At 39.9% G+C, this 26,740-nt stretch overlaps 1 protein-coding gene across 5 annotated transcripts in view; it reads right to left on the bottom strand.

The window, feature by feature from the left end:
- Positions 1-26,740, bottom strand: part of lmln (leishmanolysin-like (metallopeptidase M8 family)) — a 40,576-nt gene that overhangs the window by 11,626 nt on the left and 2,210 nt on the right. For 4 of the 5 annotated variants that reach the window (XR_006098744.1, XM_042425998.1, XM_042425999.1 and 1 more), the window contains 13 exons: positions 23,161-23,264; positions 22,846-22,876; positions 21,733-21,815; positions 20,420-20,537; positions 17,141-17,319; positions 14,322-14,427; positions 12,030-12,124; positions 10,101-10,218; positions 9,579-9,686; positions 9,288-9,475; positions 8,536-8,668; positions 3,893-4,052; positions 3,369-3,499 (listed from right to left, as the gene is read on the bottom strand). Coding sequence is in view for 4 of the 5 variants with exons in the window: in XM_042425998.1 (XP_042281932.1) it covers positions 3,369-3,499; positions 3,893-4,052; positions 8,536-8,668; positions 9,288-9,475; positions 9,579-9,686; positions 10,101-10,218; positions 12,030-12,124; positions 14,322-14,427; positions 17,141-17,319; positions 20,420-20,537; positions 21,733-21,815; positions 22,846-22,876; positions 23,161-23,264 (1,554 nt within the window). In the remaining variant the exon portion in view is untranslated. Of the gene's footprint in view, positions 1-3,368; positions 3,500-3,892; positions 4,053-8,535; positions 8,669-9,287; positions 9,476-9,578; positions 9,687-10,100; positions 10,219-12,029; positions 12,125-14,321; positions 14,428-17,140; positions 17,320-19,213; positions 19,262-20,419; positions 20,538-21,732; positions 21,816-22,845; positions 22,877-23,160; positions 23,265-26,740 lie in introns of those variants that run through there. The other variant, XM_042426001.1, reaches the window with a different exon arrangement.

The raw sequence follows: 26,740 nt of genomic DNA, 5'->3' as shown, positions 1-26,740 counted from the left end.
ATTTGAGACCCATCATCTTGCTTAATACTGAGTATAAAATACTCTCTGGGGCTATTGCTGATAGGCTGAAAAAAAGGTATCTCCACCATAGTTAGTGAGACACAATCAGGATTTTTGAAAGGAAGGTCAACTCATAATAACATAAGACTTGTATTAGATTTATTTGATTATGATGATACACTTCAGATAAAAGGGTTTGTTTTATTCTTAGATTTCTAAAAAGCATTTGAATCTGTTGAACATCCTTTCATACTGGATACTCTTATTTTTGTTTTGGAGAGAAATTTATAAATTTGATTAAAATGCTATACAATGGTATCAATAGCTTGGTAGCTCTAGGACACGGCACCTGCTCGAGATTTGATATTGAGAGGGGAATTCGTCGAGGATGTAGCAGCTCAATATTACTGTTTATAATGGTTGCAGAAATGCTAAATATTCTGATGAAGAATGATAGTATTGAAGGATTAAAAGTGATGGGAAGACAAATAATAATAAGTCAACTGGCTGATGACACAACTTTATTTCTAAAAGATGAAAACCAAATCCCATTAGCTTTACAGTCTATTAAACAATTTTCAAAAGCTTCAGGCTTATAATTTAATTTAAACAAATGTGAAATGTTAACCTTACATGAACATCCCCTGCAATCACTATACAACATACAGGTTAAGAAGGAGGTTAAATATTTGGGGATTGTCATCTCTAAGGATAAAACTATCAAGATGAATATTTGGAATACTATAGACAAATGTAAGGCAATCCTAAATAGATGGTTGCAGAGAGCTATTACAATATTTGAGAGAGTTTTATTATCCAAAATGGACAGCTTATCCAGACTCATTTACCTGGCATTTTCCCTTCCCATATCAGCGAGAATGACAAAATCAATAAACAGTGTCAATGTCAAATTCATATGGAGAAATAAGTGTCAGTACACAAGGAAAATGATATTGTTAAAAACTATGATGATGGGGGTGTGAATATGATCGACTTTGATATCATGAATGGTGTCTTGAAATTGAAATGGTTAAAATCTTTTATTAAGAATAAACACTCCTTTTGGTTTATTATCCCCAATATAATCTTTCAGAAAATGGGTGGAATAGACTTTTTACTATGTTGTGACTTTGTTTGTAGCTAATTACCGGATAAACTCTCTGATTTCCATCAGCAAACCCTCCTCTATTTATAAACATAACTTTACACCACACAACACACCAGTGTGGAACAATGATACATACTGCTCAGTAGAAAATCACTATACTAAGAGGAATGGAAGTCTAAAGGGATTTGGACTGTTGCTCATTTTATGGATGATAATGGAAATCTGTTACAACATGATGAGTTTTGTGAGAAATTCCAACTCCACTGTACTGTGAAGATCTATAACAGAATGATAAAAGCCATACCAGTCTCTCTGAGGTCAATGGTTAAGGAAGACATTATGTACACAAAGATCTCTCCGGGACTGAGGCAGCTTTGCATTGAAGGAATAGACTTTTGTGACAGTCAATGCAGTAACAGAGTAGAGTTATTAGATATTTGCTATTAAAAGAATACTATTCCAACACAGAAGGAAATATATTTTTGAGGAATTTGGAGCTGAAGAGGTTAAGAAAATAAGGAATAGATACATCTTATTTCCACTCCTTCCTAAAGTAAAAGAGGTTAATTTCAAAATTTTAAATGAGATTTACCCAACAAATGATTTCCTGAGAATGAGGTTTAACTTAGATATGAATAACTGTGTGTTTTGTGAAAGGGAAATTGAAAATTAAGAACATTTGTTTTTCCATTATGAATCAGTGCAGTCTTTCTGGAGTGATATGCAGGGCTGGCTATGGTCCAAGGAGACAGAACTGTCACCTCTGACAGTGAAGACAATCAAGTTTGTCTTCAAGACTTTGTCCTCAATATTCTGTTATTATTGGGAAAGTTCTTTATACATAAATGTAGATACTTCAAAGCTAAACCTAATGTAAACCATTGGAAGAATGAGTTAAAACTCTTGAGTAAGTCTCCAAAACTAGTTAATGACAAGAAAGCCCTTAAACTTTTTTCATTATTAGAAAGACAAATTGATTTGAAATAACCCTGCCGTTTGTATGCTTGATTTATTTATTTATTTATTCATTTTCGCTCGTTCCATGTCACTGTTATTTCTTTACTTTCTTCTATCTACCTTATTATGTTTTGCTACTGTTGGTTTCCTTTTATTTTGTTCAACCTGAGGCAGAAGGACTTGTTTGAATATGACATGTGCCTTGTTTGTTTCAGATTGTCAATAAAAAACAAAATTAAAAAAGCTGCCGTGTTACCGGTGTAACAGCCGGAAACACCGTGGCTAAACACAACACGGCACAACCATGCTATACTAACGATGCTAACTAGCTGCTAGTCACCATGCAGGCTGGTAAAATCATCCGTTGGATCCCTTTGTATCCGTGTGTTGTTTTCAAAACACAAGCTGATCTCAGACCACTGGAAACTAAGCAGCCCGGATGGGTTTATCCAGGTTATTGGTGGTAGCCTGGGTCAGCCTACCTCCTCCAGCTTATCTTTGGCGTCCAGGTGAGTGGACAGCAGCAGCTGGCCCCGTCAGTGTTGGAGCCAAGTGAGATACTTAGACGTCTCATAATGACAAATGTCAGTTCAGTGGGTTTGCATAAAAACAAACCGGTTTAAGCTCGTACACGGGTCCAGCAAAACCAGAAACCGACCTAACCCCACTAGATTCCCTTCGGTTCCTGCTATGCTTTCAGTTTAATGTTCATTTGTTCATTTAAATGAACATTAAACTTCAACATTTTGGGAAAAATGCTTGTTTGCTTTCTGAAGGAGAGTTAGATGAGAAGATTGATACCACTCCCTGTTCACTAAATATGTAGCTACAGCCAGTAGCTGGTTAACTTAACTTAAGCTTAGCATATAGATTGGAAACAGCTAGCCTGGCTCTGTCCAAAGGTAAAAACAAGATATCAGCCAAACAGCACCTCTAGAACTTAGGGATTAAGGCAGGACCATGGATCTCAATGTCCTCATGTCAAGTCCAGTGGGGGATCTTGGATGCAGCTCTCTCTCCCTCATTTTCTATTTGAGTCTCTTTTGTACAGCACACTTTGTACAGTCTGACAGAGGAGGTCAAGTAATGGCTTCCTCCATTTTGGACTCTCTGGCTCTCTGTTTCTCAGAAGTCAGCACTGTCAAGACAGTTTGCTCAACTGCACACATTTCTGCCATGAGGCTGAATTCCAAATGAACTGATCTTAATGCAAAATTTCCCTATTTTAAACACAGAGGTGACTAGGTCTACCAGTCAGTACATGGTGATCTAGGTAAAACTGTTGAGAATTTTACTGACATACCTTGTAGCATCCAGAGCCCCAGTCAGGGAAAGTCATCTTCCTGGTACACTGCTCCATAACAAAGGCTGACTTCTGATACAGACACACAGAGTCTGGTCCATAATGCTCTGCCCCATAATTCCTCCACCAGTCTGAATACACACACAGAGACATTCACACTATTCATACAGATGGCACTGGTAACAACATTCTAGTATAAGCAGTAGTTCAGAGCAGATTTAACTGCAAAATTCCTCCAAAATCCTCTACGGAGTTATACTGATGATTTTGACAGTCAAGGTGTCAGTATGTTTCAACACAAGTGTTACTCAAATGGTCGAACAGCATCAGAAACACCCCCCCCCCCCCCCCCCCACACACACACACAACTTTCTGACAACAGTATTGAGGGGCTGTGTCCCACAATTTTTGAAACTTTCAGAAACTGAAAATCTGTGTAGTATGAAATAATTTGTTAGAGCATGCTGGCATCTTAAGGATAGTGGTGATAATAGCAGTGATGCTAACAGAAGTGTCAGTGTTACCTGGCTGATTCTCAGATACTCTGCAGTAGGAGTTTCTCTGATACTCTCCACTTAGATGCCAGCTGAACTCCTGGCTGAAGGGACAGTAGTCAGCGATCTCCACAGCACCCCCGAAGAATGACAGCTGATCAGCAGGAACGTCCGGGATCCGCTCAAAATACTGACACACACACAATTGTATAGAGTATACTGACAGACCACAGTATATCTTATTATAACTAATATAGTATAAGTATGTATGAATACTTCAAAGCACATTTAGATTTTTTTGTTTTGTTTTGTTTTTTTTTTTTATTTAGTGAGACGAGACAGAACAGGTGATACAAGACATAACAAGACAGAATGTAATCAAACGGATGACATGACAGAGTTTGTGTGAAAAGACAAACATGCATTGAGGACTTACAGTGGTAACAGCACAAAAGAAAACATCAGATGTTAGTGCTTATAATATGAAATGTGTGAGTTAGGGCACACAGATTTCTGTGTGTGTAGGTGTGAGTGCGTATGTAAGTGTGAAAGAGCAACTGGGGCGGGTGGTAATAAAAAAAACAAGATTAATGATAATGATGATAACAAGTAAATAAATAAAAATAAATAAATAAGAAGGGAGAGGAATGGAAAAATGTGGTATTAAAAAAGAATAATTAAGTTGATTTGTCTAGGTAGGGGAAGCTGGTCATGTCTTCATTCACTCATCTCCCCCTCCCGTCCGGCCAAGCCGCACCACACCGGCCACAGCGCCCCAGCCTGCCACCCCCAGAGGTGATAGAGGTGATGCAAGGAAGGAGTGAGAAAGTGAGCGGGGGGAGGGAAAGGGAAGAGAGGGGAAAAGAAAGAGAGAAAAAAACAAAAAAAGAAAGGGGGAAAATCGAGAGGGGGGAGTAAATAGGGAAAGTGATATATCCCAGGAGGATATCCCAGGTACAGCCAATTCGTAATATTTTCTTTATGTGTTTAATGGTTTGACTTTGCTTTTTTTTATTTTTGTTTTGTTTTTCTCCTCTCCCCCTTCCCTTTAATCCCCCTTTTTCTTCCGAGTTGAGTTTGGATTTTGCTTATTTCTGTGTGGGGCTGGGGTATTCCCTTCCTTAGCTGCCTCCAGACCCTGGAGAAGAACCCACCCACCCATCCTGTGCAGCCTCCAGAACTGATTGGGAGAGAGCCTGTTCTTGAACATCAAGAACAGGATGTTGATTGTACATCAACACATAGTTTGATGTACAATACTATAGCACATACAGTACATTTAGTTAATACTAGAGAAGGCTGGAGTTACAACGTAGTTTAGAATACAGCTTAAACAATTGATCTATTAATCGATTAGTTGATCATAAAATTAATCAGCAACTATTTTGATAATCAAGTAATTATTTCAGGCATGTTCTGTAACAAAAATGTCAAACATTCACTTGTCCCATCCTCTCAAATGTGAGAAGGTTCTGCTTGTCTTTGTTTTATGTTACTGTAAATTGAGTATCTTTGTGGTTTGGACTGTCCTTACATTACTTGATTACTTGGACAAAAGGAGGAATTTGAATACACCTGGGGCTCTAGAAAATTGTTCTGGGCATTTTTACTATCTTCTGACAGTTTCAAGGCTAATCAGCAGATTAGTTGATAATTAAAATAATCATCTGTGTGCAGAGGCACTGAATTTATATTTCCAACAGAGCTGCCCCACATACACACACAAAATACAGAAGCAGAGCACTGCAGTAAATCACTGCTATGAGACTAAACTATGAGAAAGTATAAAGAAATGTACTTAAAAGGTACCTGTGGAATTTCTGAGCACTTGTAGCGCTATAGAGTAGTTTTTTAGTGAGTGGGTCCCTGTTTTGTTTGTCTCATGCATGTGCACGAGGATACACATGCACACGTGTGACATGATACACAGTCCTGCCTGTCACTACATGCTATTCTGTGAATAATGCACCAAGAAATGCTGCAATGCACCAAAAAAGGCAGAGAAGAAGAAGACTGCAAGCTAGTGAACATGGGTGTAAACAATGCAACTTTAAAATACTTTTTAAAAAATGGCTTTGGTTTTATAAGGAAGGAAAGGGAATGGAACACATTTGTTAGACCTAAAGAATAAACACAATCAGTTTAGGTTTGTCTCTCCACAGGACACATTTTAAATAATCAGAATAAACAAGCACAAAGTCACCACTCATGATCAAGTGCTGCTGTTGTTACATTTTGAGTGTTTTGATCATGTTGGAGAGGCCCTCTGAATCCTGTCCAAACCTTCCTGCCACAACAAGAGAATCTAACTTCTCATCTAGACCACTGGCATGAATGTCTTCATATTTATCTAATAGGATACAATGTGTTAAAGTTTGTGACACACTGTCCAGTTACATGAAGTGCACAATGGGTGTTCCACAAGGGTCAGGATTAGGTCCTCTATTATTTAGCCTATATATTAATGATCTCCCTCAACAGTGTAATGATTTAGAACTGCAAATGTATGCAGATGACATCGTTGTATACACACCACACATGCAAAAACAGCTGCAGAGTTTGCAGCTGCTAAGCTAACAATTGCGTTGGAAAGCATCACACATTAGCTTCATCAATCATGTCTGAGTCTAAATTTAACAATACAAAAGGTATGTTTTTGTCTAAAACCATGGTACAACCTCCTAACCCTGATATTCTCATGAAAGGTGAGAGGATTGACATAGTCACTTATTTTAAATATCTTGGTGTGACAGTGGGTCCAAATTTGAACTTTAAGAAACATGTAAAAAAACAATTAAAACCATAAAGTACAACTAAGTAAATTTTAGACATATTAGAAACTGTCTCTCTTTGGATGCAGCCAAGATATTTATGCATGCTATGATTCTTTCCCATATGTCTTATTGCATCACATGTTGGGGGCAGGCTGGAGAAACAGCCATAAAACCTCTTGAGTCCTTATACAAACAAACTCTAAAAACTCTGGACAAAAAGACAATGCATTTCCATCACTGTAGGATACTAGAGAAATAAAATTTACTGAGCTTTGAGAATTTTAGATTATTTTCAAATTTATGCCTTGTTTATAAAATTTTAATGATTTGGCCCCTCCTCCACTATGTGACTTTGTGTACACTCGCTCAGTAAGTTCTATCGGATATTCCAGAATATCCTCTGTAGGAGACTGTACCATACCATTTCGTTGCACTGCATTTGGGCAGTCGGCATTCTCTGTAAAAGCTACAACTCAGTGGAATGCCCTACCTGACCACATGGAGAGCTGCAGTTCCATCAGTACTTTCAAAACCAAATTAAAAAGTCTGCTAAAAGCTACTCAGCTCTGTAACCACTGAATCTAAATATCATCTATGATCTTCTCATTAGCACAGATAGTCTTGTTTTTAATTTGACAAGTTTACATTTTTAATTTCTAGTCGACATTGTGGGTGTATGTGATGTGCTATTGTGTGTAGCTTTGTATTTTGTATTATGTGTCCTGTGTGTTTTTTGCTTTGTGCTGTTTGTTATTGTTCTGTTATATGTTTTAATTGTGAGCTGCTTAAGGGACTGCAGATGAAAATTAGTTAAAAGCTAACTCTGGTGCAGTACATTACACGGTAACATTTATGTTTAACACTTTACATGGTCCCAATAAATAAATAACACAAGTTCAACACAACTATGGAACACATCACAGAATATGATAGGAAACTCTGCTTTGGCTTTTCTCCTGATATGGTCACCTCACATATGATTTCCTCACCAGGGCTCATATGTGCTCGTGCATGCCCAGACTCTTGTGCACCCACAGAATGGGAGCCTATGCCTGTGAGTGTATAACCTCTTTCATATTTCCCGGTAAGTTACTGCGGTAACCTTTCATGTACTGCTAGTGATTTTCACTGTTCACACATGTACCTACATTCAGGAACATTTCTGTGTTGTGCCTTTTCACACATGCCATTGCAACGCTGGAATAGATGGAGCAAGGGACAGTCCAGTAGATGGCGGTAATGCAACACTTAAGGAATGCCAACCGCCATAAAACTCAACAGAAGAAGAGGGCAAAACTCACGAAACTCAGATCAAACTTTCAAACTAGGCAGTCCTGCTCAAATATGAATCAAGATTCTGGCAATTGCATTGCCTTTTTCTCGCCTAAAATGTTTTCAGAAACATATTTTTGTGTACTGTTTCGCGGTAATATGAGAAAGTTTGTGACGCGTCCGCCATGTTGAAAACAAACAAGCCAAAACCAACATCACCCAACTCACAGTTCATCATCCCCACATCAAGTCTTGTGATTGGTTCGCTCGTTCCACTTGAAAGTGTCCTTCATCAGACGGAAATAACCCTTTTTCTTGTCCCTGCAACATTACTGCTTTCATTCACAACAAAGCCATACTGGCATTTTCCCTGAAATGTTACTAGGTCTTGAGGTGGGAAATTGGCAGTACAGATTTCCATGAATATCTATCCCTGCTCCCATTCACACATGACCCCATGCAGGAAATGTTCTTGAACATTTCAGGGATAGACTGCATGTGTGAAAGGGGCTTATGTATGTGTATGTGTATGTGTATGTGTATGTGTGTGTGTGTGTGTGTGTGTGTGTGTGTGTGTGTGTGTGTGTGTGTGTGTGTGTGTGTGTGCGTGTGTGTGCGTGCGTGTACCTGGTACTTGAGCGGCAGCTCCTGTGGGTATTTCTGCAGGTTACAGACAGCCACAGCCAGCTGGTCCTGTCTGCATGTCAGCTGAAGAGGAGAGGCTCGCACTGTGTTGCAGTACGGCGTCACAGCGTGCCGTCTGCAACAACAAATGCACCACAAAACACTTCTGAAACTTCTGTACTGGTATTTTCAGATTTTCAAATTAAAGAATTCGATGTTCTTATCTTGAAGAATAAATGGAAAAAGAAAATCGGATATAAAAAGGTAAATAAAATGCAGAAATGTAGCTAAAACTCAGAAGACGTAATCTCTTGCATGTGCATTCTGAGCGGTCCTCAATACCAGAGGACACTGTTTACTGTGTGTAACTGCAACAAGATGTCTTGCCTTTCTTGAGAGGGAACATAAAATCTGCATGTAAATCTCTTTCAACTAATCTACTGTAAAGGGGTCTTTGATGAAAACAGTGAGTCTTAACTGCTGGTTAATGAAACAAGCTTATCAAAATGGATAAATCTGGTCTCCAGGAAGCATGCTCATAATCTGAGCTGTGACATTGAAACCACACATATTTCTATTTCTTGAGCTGCAGAGCTCCAGTCATAGCTACATGAGCCACCAGCAACACTTCCAAAAGACTGGTGCTGCTAGCTTTAAAATTCTAAGTGTAGACATTCTTTGGGATCACAGGAACTACAAACTGCAAGAAACACCTCATCTGAAGAGAAGTTTCACACAAAGAGTGTTATTGTGACCTCTGCCTCTGTCTGTCCATCCAGAACTTGCAGCTCTTCATGACAAAGTCACAGCCGAGGCCACGGCCCCAGTCCAGCCTCTGGGCCAGGCTGTAGTTAGCTCGGTACCAGCCGCTGTCTTCCATGATTGCCAGCGTCAGACGAGAAAACACACGGTTCTGGGTGTGGGAGCCTGTCATCGCCTCGTTCTGAGGAAAGGAAAGGAAAGGCAAATGAAGAAGAAAATTTAACATGAAGGAGAAACTCTAATTGTTCACTTCCCCCAAAGTCACACAGAGAAAGTGTGGTTACCTCCAGCAGTCTCTTCTCCCAGTGGTTGAGTTCAGTTCCCGTCCCTCCCTGGTTCTCCAGCTCCATTCCCTCCAAGATAGGGCAGTTAAAATGTCTCCTTGCCTCCTCCTGGAGGCACACAGAAGAACATACTGTACAGCTCTGTCAATGACTGACAGTGAGTGTAATAATACCGAAACTACAGGTACTGCAGGCAACAGTCTCCATCCTCTCCCTCTGAACTTATTCCTCTGTCATGTTTGAGTGAAATCTTTTCATCCCATTATGATTCTAGTCCAGGTGAAGTCATTTTTCTTTAGAAACCTAAGTGCTCCATTACATTACTGATGGGCACAGCATACATGGGCCAATTAAGCTCCAATTCAAAGGCTTCTCCAAATGTACTGCAGCTGAGAAATGAGCCTTCTGTTGCCTGTAGTCCAACCTTTGGAATGGGACCGCTGACTCATGTGTATTCAGTCTAAAAATGCAGGTTTCCAGGGATCCACCTCTGAACTGACTGGGAGACAGACAGCTTCTTACCACGACACGAGGGGTGACGAGGACATGCACTTGGTGGCGGACCATCACTCCTCCTCTGATGTCCCACAACCTGCTGACACTCCTGATCACCGCCTCACTCCACTGGTACAGACCCAGGCTGTGCGCGCACACACACACACACACACACACACACACACACACACACACACACACACACACACACACACACACACACAGTTTATATGAGAGGTGGAAGATGGCACAGTAGTTCAGCTATGTGGAGGGTTTGGACTTCTCCATCTAACTCTTTTTTTTCACTCACACAACTATTGTTCTGTCCCTTTTTATGTGCATAAATAAGTGTCAGTAGAGACTGACTGGATTTCCGATGTGGTTGGACAACACACCGTACAAACTGCAAACTTCCTTCTGAACATACACATGCACTGATAAAGAAATTTCATTTAGACACATGCAGCTTTAACCTTCCTTCTCACAAGTTTGTTTCTGCAGAGTCCTCTAGCCCCTCTGCTCCCACCCAGAGAAGCTGGGATGGAGGAGGCAGCTTCTTTCCTTGTCGCAATTAATGGCATGTGAGAATTCCAAGAAAACAAGTATATTCACAAGTCACACTACAGGTAAAACCTACAGCATCAGGCAGTGTCTGTTATATTCACTCATGCCCATGTGCCCTCAGTATGTTGCATACCTTGAAACACATCAAAAGGTGGTGATATCACCACTTACATCAGAGTGCAAATAGATTTTCTATATGAGAACACTACATCCACAATGTCTCAATGAGGAATTCTTTTTAACATTTCTCTTCATTTTGTGTGTATGTGTGCGTGTATGCACTTGTGTGTGTGGGTGTGTGTGTGTGTGTGTGTGTGGGGGGGGGGGGGGGGTGGAGGGATGGGGCTGGGGGGTTGGGGGAGCTGTATGTAAGGTTGGTAAGGCTCTTTCTCTACTCTACTAGCTCATATCTTTCCTACAATGGTTCTACTCAAAACCTCCTGAGGTTTTGAAGAATAAAGCTGATAACAGGAACAGCCCAAAAATCTCAAAAACTGGTTCCATTGCTGAAAAACAGCCACAGGTGTTCCAGTCCCATGTCTGAAAAGTCTTCATGTCCTCAGAGGCCTTGCGATGGATTCAGCAGCCCTGCTGGGCAGCAGTGAAGTGTCTTTCAACTGCTCAGCTCAGTCTGTGTTCCTCAAGATGAAATTTTTCACTTGAAATTTCTCACAACTTCTTCACTTTTCAAGTTGTATTGGTTCCATCAAAGTGATGCAGTCTCCTCCAGCAATCGACCAATTGACTCTTACTTCTCTAACATCTTTGGTTTTATATTACTTTTGCTGTCCCTATAAGAACATCCTTCCAGGGATGACTTGCAAACATAAAGGTTGCCAGGTGGAGCTACAGATGGCGTGACTGGCAGGTCAGGTAGTCGATGACCAGATCTGACTCTCTCCAGTTTCTTCACCCATTCTTCTATTTCTTCTGCTGGATCTTTCGATGTAGAATGGGCATTGCGGAAATTGTGTTTCCCTTCTTTCTCTCAGCCTCTGGCCCAATATCTTGACTTAACAGGGTTGTTGTCTGGCCTTCTCCTCTTTGGAGGCCCATCGATATGTTTTTCTGGCCTCTTGACAGTATGTATACACTTACATGCACTGTCTGTGTTTGAGTTCTGGTTTTCATATAGGTTGTGTGACCACACCTAGGTAGCTGATTAGCTCATGTGAAACACCTTTTACCTTCTTCTCTTCAGGAGACATGATGAGTTAAAACCTCATAGATGAAACTTAAAATGACTCTGAACTAACACTCTATAGAGAGGAAGCTAGATGTTTGTTTCCTCTCCAGTCTTTTTGGTTTCCTTTAGTATAAAGCATCACAACTGGCTGGGTTGATGGACATGTAAAGTGAATGCCGTTTCCAAACAACACAAACTGTATTCACCTCTCGTTGAAGGCAGGCAGGCCACTGGCAAAGCGAGGAGTCAGAGGTTTGCCCTCATCGTCATGGTAGAAGGCAAACAGACCTGCTGAAAACCCCTGGTGGACACAGGAGAAATAACACACAGATCACACCTGAGTGAATACATTTAGACTTTGTTCAGACTGCAGCTCCTCTCTCCTCCTCCTCCTCTCCATCTGTATGCATTAATTTACCATTAATGCATGTTACTAACTTAGCTTCTTCCCCTGAGTTTTTTGTGCTTTCTCATCTCGCAGGAATCCCCAGCATCCAGCCCGAAACTTTGCAGTCCTGTTGGTGTCCTTCTCCGGCTATTGCTGCTGTTTGTTGTTGCTAGTCACATCTCTATTACTATTGTTATTGTTATTATTATCACCAAGTGCTTGCTCATGGGGGAATTGTAGGGTCTCTGTAAATTAGTACAGTCTAGACCTGCTCTATGTGAAAAGTGCCCTGAGATGAATTTTGTTGTGATTTGGCGCTATATAAATAAAATTGAATTGAATTGAAAAAAAAAAAAAAAAGTTTCTCAAATCAGATCTTTAAGACAATGTCCGTACTGTTATTTGCAAGTGATCAGATTGGATTGGTGTGTCCAGACATCACCGACCTATCTGTATGGGTTGCTGTGGTAACAACATAGGTGTCAGTAACTACGTATGCTGGTGATGCGGCTTTTCAACGCAGAAGCATGAGAAATGGAGATCCATCATCTCCCAAAGTGCCAGGCCAGCTCTCCAGTTTTAGTGGGCGGATAGTGTAACAAATGTCAAATAAATGACGAGTGGAGACAGAGCTCTCTCGGCTTGCTGCCTACTCCGCCATTCGCCAAACTGGAACATTATCCTGGTATTTCAGCAGCGCTGTGCTGCTCCACAGCTGACAACGAGTGTGAGCACCATACAGCCCGGCCCTCTCCTCTGCGCTCAGGATGAGAGCACTGATGAAATGTTGAACGGACTTTGATTTGAGATTTATGTTGGATTATATCTTTAAAAATTGAAAGGTGCTAATGGAATAGTTATACCTGACTGGCACAAGCACAAATAACACTGTTGGCTTGAATATTTATTATAAAGTGGATCTATAATTATCGTGTGATATGAAGTGAAATTAAATGTGTGAGGATTATTATACAATCTGGCTTCAATTCACCACCTCACCATCTGTGTTGCCAGTTTCCCCTGTCTCCAAAATGTCCATATGCATGGGTCAGAGTTTACATACGGGTGCGCACATTCTCCCCTCAAGTTTGTTTTTGTAAATCACAACTTTTGCGTGGGAATTGGTGTAAGCCTCTTTAAGCCCTGTTTTGTGCATACTTAACAGTTATAAATGAGACCCCAGGTCTTTAGAAGTAAGTGCAAGTTAGAATGAGTAAGTAAGTAAGTTAGATAGAACAACCTTTAAGCTAATACATAGTCAAAACTTTTGTGAATTTGCAAAGCATGAACTGTCAACAAAGTGAAAAACCAGTACACCCCTTAAAGAATGTGTTTCCAATTCTTCAAGTCTGTCCTAAACCAACTGTCAGGAGCCGAAATGAGCATTGAAACAGGTTTTTCTTGCTATAATCTTTCTTCCTGTTCATACTGGCCATTAGAAGATCCCTTCATAATGCACTTACAATGGGACAAAATCCACAGTCCTCCTTCTGTGCAAAAATGTATTTAAAAGTTTATCTCAAGCTAATATGAAGCTTCAGCCGTCCAAATGAGTCAAATCAAGTAGATATCTTTCAAGGTTTGTCTTTTAAGTGCCAAATTCCTTTTTTTGTTACAATACTTCCACTGCAGCTCAAGGGAAACACTGTCTGAGGAAACACAAAGAGGGATTTGATGCTAAAAAAAAAAAAAAAAAACTGTAAATGTGGCAGATATCCACTTGATATGACTAACTCAGCATGCTGAAGCCTGATGTAAGCTTCACATCAACTTTTAAATGCATTTTTGCACTAAATGTCTGTGTGGACATACTGTGGATTTTGGCCCCCATCACTTACATTGAAAGCACATTTGAGGGGGATCTTTTAATAGCCAGTATGAACAGGAGGAATGACTACAGAGAGGAGAACCCCTGTCACTCTTCATATGGACACCTGACTGTTGTTTGAAAAACTGCGAACCTATCCTTTAAACCTAGTGAGGGTTAAGCTTAGGTTCCAATCCAGCTCTATTTATTGATGGTTTCAGCCACTCAGTTTGTTCAGGTTTCTTTACTACAAGAAAAGCACAATTTGACAGAGGATTGAAAGAAACATGTTGTTGTACTGACCAGAGCATGGATGATCTCATGTTTGACAGTGGAGAGCATCCCTTCGAACTCCTGAGGCTGAGAGGAAATCATGGCAGGACACAGGTTGGCATAGCCTGCTATAGGTCTAAAGGACACACACACACACACACACATACACACACACACAAAATCACAGGGTAAGTGAAGATACGGTGCCCACAATAACAAGAGTACCATGATAACTCATATAATTAGGGAGAAGACTGGTCGTATAATTAGTAGACATAATATATCATGTTAATTTTTATGCAGATGATACAAAGTTATATCTTCCCTCCTGTCAACTCTACTTATTCTTGTAGCTGGGCTGCCCATAAGGCCTGCTTTGAGGAAATGTGTTTGATGTCTTGTAACTGTCTCAAGCTGAATGATGATAAGATTCTGATAATTATATTTGCCAGCCAATACCAAGCCCTCTGCTAGGAATTTGGGAATAATTTTTGGTTCAAATCTGAACTTAGAACATCAAGCACCGGGGGTTATTCTGTCTCGTTTTTTAATCAATTGAAGTATTTCTAAAATCAAATCATTTCTGTCTGCCGCACACCTGGAGAAAATTATTCATGCCTCTATTTCATCCCATCTGGATTATTGTTACTCTCTACAGTATATTCTACACTCAGTAAGAAAGCACTAAAAAAATCAAATGGTTGAAAATGTAGCTGCTTTGCTTTTGACTGGAACTAAGAAAACTGAGAAGATTAGATTAGACAGCCCCCCCCCCCCTTGCAAAGTAGTTTGCCTCATTTACATTTATCCCAGAACCAAGGAAACTGGGATTACTGGTCCCATAGCCAGTAATTGATTTCATGCCATTCCAAAGGCCCCTTGTATTACTATTGGACATCTGTCCTTCAACCCCTTCCTTATATTTATGTCTACCTTGTTTGATAACTGCTTTCGGCTCCTTTTGAGCAATTTTAATGTTATCTTTGTCATCACTAAAGAATGCAGTTTTCTTCCCATTCATAACAGCTTTAACCTCCCTTGTTGAGGTTTATTATTAGGAAAGATTTTATTTGTTTACAGGGCTTGACAGACTCAACACAGTAATTACAGTAATATAACAGGTGACTTTGTCAGAGACGCTGTCCAGATCATTGTCATCATCTAAAAACACAGTCCAAAAAGTGCAATCAAAGCACCCTGTTAACACTTCACAAGTGTCCTCTGACCACACATGCACAGTCTTGGATGTAAACGGCTGCTTCCGAACAATGAGAGAATATCTGGATGTAAAAGATATCAAATTATGATCCGATTGTTCAAGAGGGGGAAGCAACTTAACAACAAAACTCTCCTTAATGTTCGTATAAAACAAATCAATAGTTTTATTACCCCTTGTAGGACATGACACCATTTGCTTAAACGAGGGTATGGTTGAGGAGAGAGAGAGCAGTGATTAAAATCCCCATTAATAATAACCAACACGTCCGGAGAGGAGCGTTGCAGGTCATGGATGACTTGATATTGTCTCTGTGGCTGGCTTCCCATTACCCAATGGAGGAAAGTAAACCACTTGAACAATCACATGAGAGAACTCCCTGGGCAAATAGTAAGGTCGGCAACTTACCGCAAGCAGCTAAATGTTCAAGTCAGAAACTCTCTCCTTCACCATTACATGACCAGAATAACACCACAGATCATTAATGTAAAGGCAAACACTGCCACCCTGTTTTTCTGCCAGTCCCAAGCTCCTGCTGACTATAGCTGATGAAAGGTGGGCCTGGTTTGCTCCCGACTTGTGGTGTTTGAGCAGCTCTCCAGGCAATTAATACCCTAAGCCACAGAAGGCAGCCATAATTGCCTCATCAAAGTTTGATCACACTGACAATTGAGAATCAAGAGGCATTAAAAAACATTCAAAACATAAAAACAAACAGACACAGAGGTGGCACAGGAGTTGCCAGCAAGGGAGCACATTCCCCAAATTTCATCAATTATACCTTCTTTGGCTTCCCATTGCTTTCAGATTACAGGTATTAAATAGATTTGTTCCCAGCTGTATTTCTGACCTGCAATGCCTGTACGTACGAGAGCACACACCGAGCTCGGAACAAGAAACTCATCTCGCTTTTTAAGTCAAGATTTGCCATCAGTGGTGGCTGTGAATTTGCTATTTGCTATTGTTATAGCTCCTAAAGTATGAAAAGTGTAACCATTCACAATTCGAACAACTACCTCTGTATTTTCTTTTAAACAGTAAAACACACCTTTTAAACTGGCTTTTAACTCGTATGATTTTAGATCTCCTGGATGATATTATATAATCTTATTTATTCTATTTACTCTTCCATCTCATATCTGGTTTTACTTTTCACCATTTAACTTTATTACTGTCTCTCATGTCCTTTGCTGAAGAGTAACAACAACAAAGATACATTTGTTGAGGAATATAATTTATTTATTACTCATCTCAGATAGAATAAAACAATACTGGTTCGTCTGTAAACAATTTTCTCACATACACTCACTTTCCAGTTTATTGGGTAAACTTACGTAGATGACAATATTTCAGTCTAATAAAACAGCCCATTCATCAAGGTTTTTATTTGTTTATCAGTTTTTGAAAGGTTTATTTATTTTATAGTCATTTTGGAGGCTGTACTTTGTGGTGCTGTTGAATTATACTTAGAGGTGTTTCTAATATTATGTCCATCCCATTCATATGAATTAGGATACATCACCAAACCTGAATAACAGTTTAGGAAACAACCTCTGAAACAGCTAAATATTCAGTGTGAGAGAGTTCTGAACACGCATAGAAACATGCAGACTACATGTGCTGTTCTCCCCACCTGTCCAGCTCTGCCTCCAGCTGGCAGTAAGCAGCGTAGGCCACTATGTTCTCCTGTCCACAGCGCTCAGTGGTGATACCGCTGACGTAGAGCACGAAGTCAGACCTTTCCACCCCAGGGCCATCTGGGGGACCCAAGGGGCCGCATGACTTCCCTGACTCACTGCACACCTTGCATTGCTGGGAGAGAAATACAGAAGAAAGGAGTGAGTAAATGGAAAAAAGACCTCACAGAGCAAAATCTGAGGGTAAAATTATTCACAGGAAAGACAGACAAACCTTTTGCAGTATGTTATTAAATAAGTTAAAATTAGCTATTCTTTCTAAAGAAAAGTTTTACCCACATTTTTTAGATTCTGAGCCTCACATACTCAGCAGTAAGTACAGGTAGCAGATGGAGGGGTTGCAGCACTATTATTAACTCCTTTCCAGTGTCTGCAATAACCATAATGAGATTAACATCCTGACAATAACCTTCATTGCCTTTATCCTTTCAACCGTCCGCTCTGCCCTCCCCCCTTGTCCCTTAATCAGTCCATCTTACCACCTGCCTTCTCATTTGTACTGGAGGTACTGGAAACCTCTTGGAATTGTAAGGATTATTTTTTATTGATCAAACTCTATGGGGTTTGTAAGCAAGTTTTAAAAGATTTTAGCCATTCAGCACTCAAATTTTCAAAAAAAAATGCCAAAAATCACCAGGTCATGGTAGCTTAAATCCTTTTGCAATACATCTCACAATATGTGAAGGATCTCTGCTTCACTGCTGCCAGTGGTCAATCTCAAAGTCTGTCGCACAGATTATTTATAGCGAAAAATGTAAAAGTTTTGAAATATGTTTAAAATTGACAATGAAGTATTTAACATAATACAGTATATAACAAAACTAACTACACCCCTGGTCAATACCACTAAAATGTTAAGTAATTACAAATCCTTTCCATTTAATACAAGTTGATTTGTTTTTAGACAAAACCCAAGAAGAATTAAGCCAATTCACTTGAAAAACAGAATGTTTGACAATTTATACAATATTGGCCCAAATTTAAGAACAAACTGCAACAAAAGTCAGCACACCCTTCATTAATGAGACTCCATTTTTTAAATTTTTCTAATATTTTGTATGCCTGCCTTTCTTTCTGATGACAGATAACAGATCCTCCTGGGCATGGATGATACCATTCTAGAACAAATCTGTGGAGAGATGGTCTGCCATTCTTCAAAGATTATTCTTTTCAGTTGCTCTTTGCTGGAGGAGTTTTGTTGCTCTACCTTACATTTTAAAATATTACAAAAGGTGTTCTATTAGATTCAGGTCATGGGACATACTTGGCTAGGTCATAGTTTCCACTTTTTTCTTCTTTAAAAAAACTCTTATGTGATTCCTGCAGTGTGTTTGGGATCATTTTCATGTTGGAAAATTCCTCTCCTGCCATCCCTCTTGAGACTGGAAGTCATCTTTTCATTCAGAATTTGGGTATAAAAATTGCATTCATAGTGGCATCTCCCCTACACCTTTTCCACTCATGCAGCCCCATATCAGCACACTCCCACCTCCATGTTTGACAGTCGGCACTACGCAATCAGGTCCACACCAAACATACTGGACCCCATCTGATCCAAACAAATTTATTTTGGTTTCATCTGACCAAAGAATGTGCCTCCAATATTCATCTGGCTTCTTTTCATGTTCTTTGGCAAAGTTCAATCTGGCAGTTTTGTGCCATTTTGTGAGCAATGGTTTTCTTTTTGGATGTCATCAGTAGAGGTTGACTTCATGCAATGTCCTTCTCACTGTCTAAGCAGTCACTGAAACACCAATTTCCACAGATAGTCCTTGTGCCAAGTTAGAAATGCTTGCCCGTCTGTTTTTCAATGCAAGGTTGCAAAAATAGTGAATTATGCATGCTTTCATTTTTTGCGGACGGCCACTTCACCTTCTGTTATTGGTAGTATGGGTCCTCCTGTACCTCCTAACCACTGCTGCAGCTGGGTTTTGGCTTCTGTTTAGTAGCCTACTGAGGATCTTGTACCCTCTCCCATCTTTATGAAGTCTAACAATCTGGTGTCTTACTTGTTCAGGCAATTCCTCACCATATGGGGCCATGGCACATGAGACACAACCCAGGCCAAAACTGAGAAAGTTATAGTGGTCTGCTCAGAGGTTCCTTTATAACTTTGTGCAGGCAATTAGTCTGTATTGGAAGTCACAGTTGTAGCCATTTTTATGTTGGTGGTCACAGGTGTGCTCACTTTTGTTTCAGTGGTCACAGGTGTACTCACTTTTGTTTCAGTGGTCACAGGTGTACTCACTTTTGTTGTATTGAGTTTGTATTTTGAGATCTGTATTTTCAATTTAGTCTATCTAACCTGTTTGGTTTTAATTATACATAAGACCAAATACCCTACACTCCACCTTAAAAATACCAAAATTATTGTAAGATTTAACAATCATTTAACAATTTAATGATATTGCACAGGGGTGTACTCAGTTTTGTTATATATTGTATGCATTGTACAAACAACATAACTTGCCAAATGTGTGATCAAACTCCATGAAAACATTTCTATGTTGATCACAATTGTATGATTTGTCATTCAGCTTTTTTTCTGTAAATTTCCAATTTTGGTGAATATTTAACTTCAGCTGCATTTATTCTCATAGACCTCCATTGTATTTAACTTTCAGGTTGTGAAAAAAAAAGACACCAACTTTACTGATTGTATGTACTCAGTTAAGCTGATGGTCTAGCATGATCTAAGATGCATGCCCTGAGACTGCAAGGTCACTGGTTCAAATCCAGCTTGTCAAGTCTGATGTGTGTGCATCCTCATGTTTCTCTCCACTGCCTGTTGTGGACTCTGTTCACACACACGTGACTCTTGTTGGTTAAAAGTCATATACTGCATGTATGTCAAACAATGTGATTGCTTGCAGCTACTTCCTCTCTTCTCCCTCCTCAAGTGACTCATTCCCTCCCTTGGTCAGCAAACTGCTCCTTAATCCAAGGTATGCCTTTGAGAATCTAGATCACACAATTTTCACTGAGCACTGCTAATAAGTTAGTATCAAAGACGTAATTATTAATGCATTAGGTGATTTTTGACCACAGGAAGGCGCAAAGACTCCAAAACAATGAATAAATTTGTAGTGTTACAAGTTGTTCTGACTTATGTATAACAAGATGAAATTTGTTTCAAAAAGCTAGAAGAGTAAAGGCCGTTTTATTTAGTTTTTTGTTACAATATCAATTATGTGTGTGCAATGGCCCTTATTGACCTGCAGGTGGTGCTGTGGAACAATGACAGGGCCACAACGGGTGACATCTGCACAGGCATCCTGGCAGTAGCGATGAGGGTCATCTCTCTTCCTCAGGTACTGGTTGGTTGCACATTGTCTGACACGACACAAACAACAAACACTGATGTTAACCTCTGCATTGTAGTTAGAGAATAAATACACCTTTTCTGCTGAAACAAACTTTTATTACAGGTAAAGTCCGGCACCTTTAAGTAGTGTCAAATGTCAGAGCAACCATGGAATGGATAACATAGTAAAGGCTTCTTAACATCTACTTTTTCGCTAAGCAGCAAAGACAAAGGCTAAATCCAAGATCTGAGCATTCAAAGACTTTAGCCAAAATCACCTACATCATTGTAATGAGTGAGAACCATGTTTGAGGGCTTGTAACAGCTAGGGATGCACCAATCTGACATTTTTCTCCCCTGATATCAATTCTGATACCCATTCGCATTTAATACCTGTGAACCAATCTGTGTAGGATGGATTATAGAGTAGGTAACGTGACACTGTAACTGCATATCAATCCATTGCTTAAAGCGGGGATTTTCATACACCTTCCTTCCTCCCAGACACAGACCTTACAAACAGGCCGATCAGAGCAGATGCTGCACTTGCTGTCCTCTGTGTGTACACCCCGCAGGTGAAAAAGGCTTCACTGAAAGGAATTACAAGTCTCTGCATCTCTTCAACAAAGAGTGGCTCCGTTTTCTCTCATAAACCAAAACCGAATTGCTAAACAACACAGCTCCTCTGTAGTGTCTTTTCGCACCAGTTGCTAAAAGTTGGTTGTTAAAAAGATGTAACATCAGTCCTCATTCTCTGAGTCATTCTCCCTTATCAGGCTTCATCCATTCTTTAATAAGATATATTTTGTTTGGACAATGTTTCAAACGACTTCTTGCCAAAAAAAGTTCACAAAATGTCTAAATCTTGTCTGAGAAACACCACATAGGAGCACCCTGATAACTGAATGGTTTCCCTGGTTCAATTCCAGCTGGGGACCTACTACAAGACTACTACAAGACATACTTGTGAACCTATCCTTTAAGGTCCACCACTACTCTTACATGAAAATGCATTTATTATGAAGCAGATGCAGGAAGTGGCAGTAGCATTACACATCATACACATCACACAGTAAATTAATGGATCAACAGAAAACTGTGGATCAGTCACATGACATCTGGTCGATACCCAACCTTGTGTCTTTATCAGCTCCTACATGGATCAGTGCATCTTTAGAAGCAACGTACACAGGTGGAACCAGACAGTGTGTAGTGGATTCATACCTGCTGAGCAACACAGGCCCCACCCTGTGCCTCACACTGAAGGCCCTCTGCAGGTAGTCGATGGCCTGGGGAAAGAGCTTGTCCTGAGGAGGGGACAAACACAATAGCAATGATGGGTGAGAACTTCAAATAATGGAGGTTAGCAGAGGCAAAATTGTCAGCTGGTTTTAAGTTGCTCTTTAATCTCAACAACAACAAGTGCCATGTTAATGTTAAAACCCCTCCTGTTTTTCAAAATAAGTCCATATAAGTTGGCTCTCAACAGCCCCTTTTTTTTTGTTTCGATATCTTTGTGGTAATATTGAAAAAATAATTTAAGATCCCGTCCCGACATGTTTTAAATACTATGTTTTGAATAATAATCTGTCTGATTTGTGTGGCTCCAAACCATAGCTCCAAACTAGCTATGATGTCACAAATCATGCTCATATGTACACGTGCTAAACTGAGATTAAAGGTGAGCACAGAGAAATTTTCCTCCCTTAGCAGATGAATGTGAAGACAAACTCTGCACATCATCCTGCACAGTGAAGGGAAAGAGAGAACACCCAACTGGAGGAACAAGAAAAACACACTTTTAAGTTTAGAACCTTTTTGATTATTTTGAATCTTGACAATTTTGTTGTTGATTTTAGTGTAAATTTGGATTATCCACCTTTGTTATTTTACAGTTTCTTATCTTTATATCTGGCTTGTTTTGCTTTTTCTTATTTTACTGATCAATGTGAACTGCTGATTGCTTAATTGTTGCTGTTGTTGTGTGGACCTCGGAAAGACTAGCGATCACTTTGTGGAAGCTAATGGGGATACAAATTAAGAATAAAGAATCAGATGATGTGGGAGTTCTATGATTGGCAGGTGTCTAAGCTCATCACACTCCACCTGCTTGTTTCTCCTCAGTTCTACTTCTTTGACTCATGCACATGTTTTTTCTCTCGTTGCAGTACCTAACATAATGGTGAGCAGTGAACCCAAATTCAAGCTCAAAACATCTTTTCAGCACTCTGTAGGTGAATTTGCAGGTGCTACAGCCAACCAACAAGGCTCCATCTTATAGGTTTTCATTTCATTTACAAAAAGTGCTCTACACAATAAGTTCTTAGGCATCCTCACCTTTACCAGTCTTCTCTTGTCTGCAGGGAGCCTGAGGAGAAAGAGCACATCCACTTGACACAGAAAACATCACTTACATGTACACAGTATAGTCACAAGGTGGGTACAACTCGTACCTGAATCATAGAGAAATAAGAAATAAGAAATAATAATAATCATAAAATGTCAGAGTAAAGCTTTGAAGTTGTTTTTATGAGGTTTGTGGAAGTGTTGATTGCTATGAACATACAACATTAACTGTCAAATGTCTGGTTCTGGTGTCTACTTTCTAGAGCTTAGAAATGTTCATGTTATCTAACAAGCTGCATTACTCACTGGTCAACACTGTAGTCGTAGATGATTTTAATCTTCAGCTGTAGGTTGTCAGGAGAGCTTCTTTTAGTCAAGCGCTCAGGCCTCAAGTACACATGATGGACAACCTAAAAGAGGCGGAGGAGAAATTATAAGAAACCAAAGATCTCTGACAAGTAACAAGTAAAGAAAATCAGTGATTGGTTTGGTTGGTTTTGTTACCAAGCACCCAGATGACAGATGACATGTTGGGGGAGTAGGTCAAATGTATAAAACATACAATTTTACATTAAGATAGCAGTATATATCATAATAGTATATTTTCTGGAAATTCAATTGAGAAATCATTTATAGATAAAATAATCAGATGAGAATGCCTGTTTTTAGCTAATCCAGTGAATTAAATACCTAACAAGTCATGGTACATTGTCACTAGGGCTGTACCGAATGCTTTGAAGCTTTGTTTGTTGCCATAGTATATGAACAGCAAAATCAGAATTCAAACATTCCTATATACAGTTTTCTTTTCCCCCCCGGCAGCTTGTATCATGTGTAGTTGTCCGGCAGATGAAAATATCAAAGGCCAAAATGTATGGTGGGAAATATGCCGATTGCTAAATTCATTAATAGCATATTAAATAGCTTAATATTGTGTGACCTATAGGATATGTTGCCAAGACAACTTAAGTATAAACTTATATTATGCAAAGGTTGGTTTTGCCACCACTGTTAAGACATTGGAAGATTCATTGAATGTTAGGTCACATGTGACTAAGCGTGACACAAGATTGAAAAGCCGGTGCACACTTCAGGAACAGTCCTGCGCTTTGGTACAACAGCAGTTAACAAGACTCCGAAAAGTCTTACCATTTTTTCTCAGGTAATGTTACATCCAGCATTGGCACAGTGAAATAAACAAATCAGTCCAGAGCTCCATGGTTTAGTAACATGTAATTGATCAGTAGGAGGTTTAACTTTTCCCCATATGGCCCCAGTGAGAGGCGGTCTCAGGGAGACCGCAGGAGGTGGAAGCGGTGGCGGAGCTGCAGCTGCAGACTGCCCGCATGGCAGCATTAAATTAACAACAGCAAGGCTATTTATTTTATCTGATTGTTGTAGCCTATATGCTCAGTTCACAAAGTTTGTGAAGAGTTCATTCTGCTGACTAAAATACATTTGTTGGATCATAGCATTTGTGTTTTTGTCCTTTTTTGCTGTTTAAATGTAGGCTATTATATGGCTATTTAAACATATTTCTGGTAGTTGTTCTATATGGCCGGAAGTCTGGAATATTAACAGACATAGTGGCTGCCAAAAAAAGTGTACCATCTAACCTTGGTCTGCAGTCTGTTATTGTTAAAGGAAATCCACTGTTAAAAAGAAAAATTTTTTTAAACGTTCAAGAAATGCACAAAGTCAAAGTCAATGAGTAATCATGTTAATACTATATATTACAATATATAATATTACAATATTGACCAAAATAATTGTGTTATGATATTTGCCATAATCGAGCAGCCCTAGTCTAGCTTGCTTTAAAGATGCTGCTGCTGCTTCTTCCAGCGGGTCCCTGTGCTGCTCGCCTGCTGTGCTGTTCTCACCAACAGCAGCAACTTCAGCATGAGGTGGATGCAGACCGACAAAACACCGGCAGCATGAGTGACACCGAGGTGGCGAGACGGGCAGAGAGACAGAGGAGGTACCTGCACCGTGAAGCTAGATTTATGCTTGATGTAGTGTCCCTGGTGCAAGGGTGTGTATGCCAAAAATATGTCATTGAGTCTTGCTTATTTACAGAATATTTTGTTTGTACGCCCCCTGGCGTTTCAGAGAATACTGCAATGACCAACACATTGAGCATAACTGCCTCTGTGCATGCTCGTAGCTTGCACACCATCTGTGTAGGCCTGCGTGAGTACTGGACTACCTCCTCTATTTCTTTGAACCCCCCCGCCAAGCTTCAAGTAAATCGAAGCTTTGAAGCCCCCCCCCCAAAAAAAGGTATTCGGGACAGCCCTAGGCCCTGTTTACGCCTGGTATTAACGTGCGTCTCGGGTGATCCAATCACAAATGGACCGCTTTAAGCGCATCTGTTTATACCTGGCATTAACATGCATCTCCATATGCATCCTGAGTGACCACATGTGGTCAGATCTCACTCCCCTGCTCTGTTTATGCAAATAAACACGGATATCATTTCTGTTTTCAACGACCGAATTCGTTCGTTATTCATCCAAAGCTGTGTTCAACTTGTTTGATAACAGGATAAATATATAAATATTCCGCGTCGGGAGAGAGATGCAGCGATCTCCCCGTAGCTGCATCTCTCCATTCAGAGACACTGTGTGCATTTACGGACGAGACATAGAAGCATAACTTCATTGATTATTTAAATCTCCAACAAGCCAACAGGATCTGTCAGGATCTAATGTTAATTAATGTTCTGTGTTCTTCTACACATCCAATAGGTCAGCTGTTACACACATGCAGTCCAGGTTCATACAGTGAAACTGTTTGGAGTAAAGCAGCCACCGTCCTGATAAATCCTGAGCTCACTATGTTGAGCAGCACAGCAAAACTAAAAACTGTTGTTATCAGTTTGACAGGACAGAGGAAACTATCCAGCTACATTTAGCTTCTGAAATATTTTTTTAGACAGACAAGCGAAAAATTAATGATTTAATTTCTATTCTAATTGTCGATTTGAAGAGGGAAACCGGTTAGGGGAACGAGAAAAACAGGAGAAAACGGGAGGTGGATTATGTTTTTAATTCACATGAAAAACAAAATAATTTGTTTATCCTGTTATCAAACAAGTTGAACAGCTTTGGACGGAGGGTACTGTGTCTAGTCTGCCGGAAAATAGAAGATGTCAGCTGAGTAGGTGGTCCCTCAATGTGGCCCAGGACATATTGCGTTTACACTACTAAAAGAATGTGGCCACATGCGGCCCAGACCACCTCCGAATGTGGTCTGACTGATCGGGTCTCAATCCGTCCTCAATGCGTCTTGGGTGCATTTACACTTGTATTTAGAGCTGTACACTTGTCATCAGATCACCTGAGATGGATGTTAATACCAGGTGTAAACAGGGCCATAGTCATCACATGACACAATAATCATAAAAACCAAAGGGCATTTGTAAAATGTTCCACTCAGCAGTTATTGCACAGACGGTAAATTACGATTATTGCAGATACTGTACATTACAGTTATTGCAGAGACTGTACATTGCGTTTATTACAGAGACTATAGATTACGGTTATTTTAGAGACTGTTCATTGCAGTTACATGCTGTACATTACAGTTATTGCTGAGACTGTACATTACATTAGTGCAGGTTATTGCAGATACTGTACTTTACAGTTATTACAGAGACGGTACATTACACTTAGACTCTACTAGGGGTGTGCCCAAATACAAATATATTATTCGGCAAAGCACAAAGAATTCAATTTTATTTATATAACACCAAATCATAAGAAAAGTTATCTCAGGGCATTTTTTATAGAGCAGGTCTAGACCATACTCTTTAATTTACAGAGACCCAACAATTCCCCCTTGAACGAGCACTTGTTGACAGCAGCAAGAAAAAACTACCCTT

Source organism: Thunnus maccoyii, chromosome 11 (genome assembly GCF_910596095.1).
Source record: "Thunnus maccoyii chromosome 11, fThuMac1.1, whole genome shotgun sequence".
In the NCBI taxonomy this organism is placed as follows: Eukaryota; Metazoa; Chordata; class Actinopteri; order Scombriformes; family Scombridae; genus Thunnus; species Thunnus maccoyii.
Note: the sequence above shows the minus strand (reverse complement) of the source record. Positions and strands in the feature narration are given on the sequence as shown.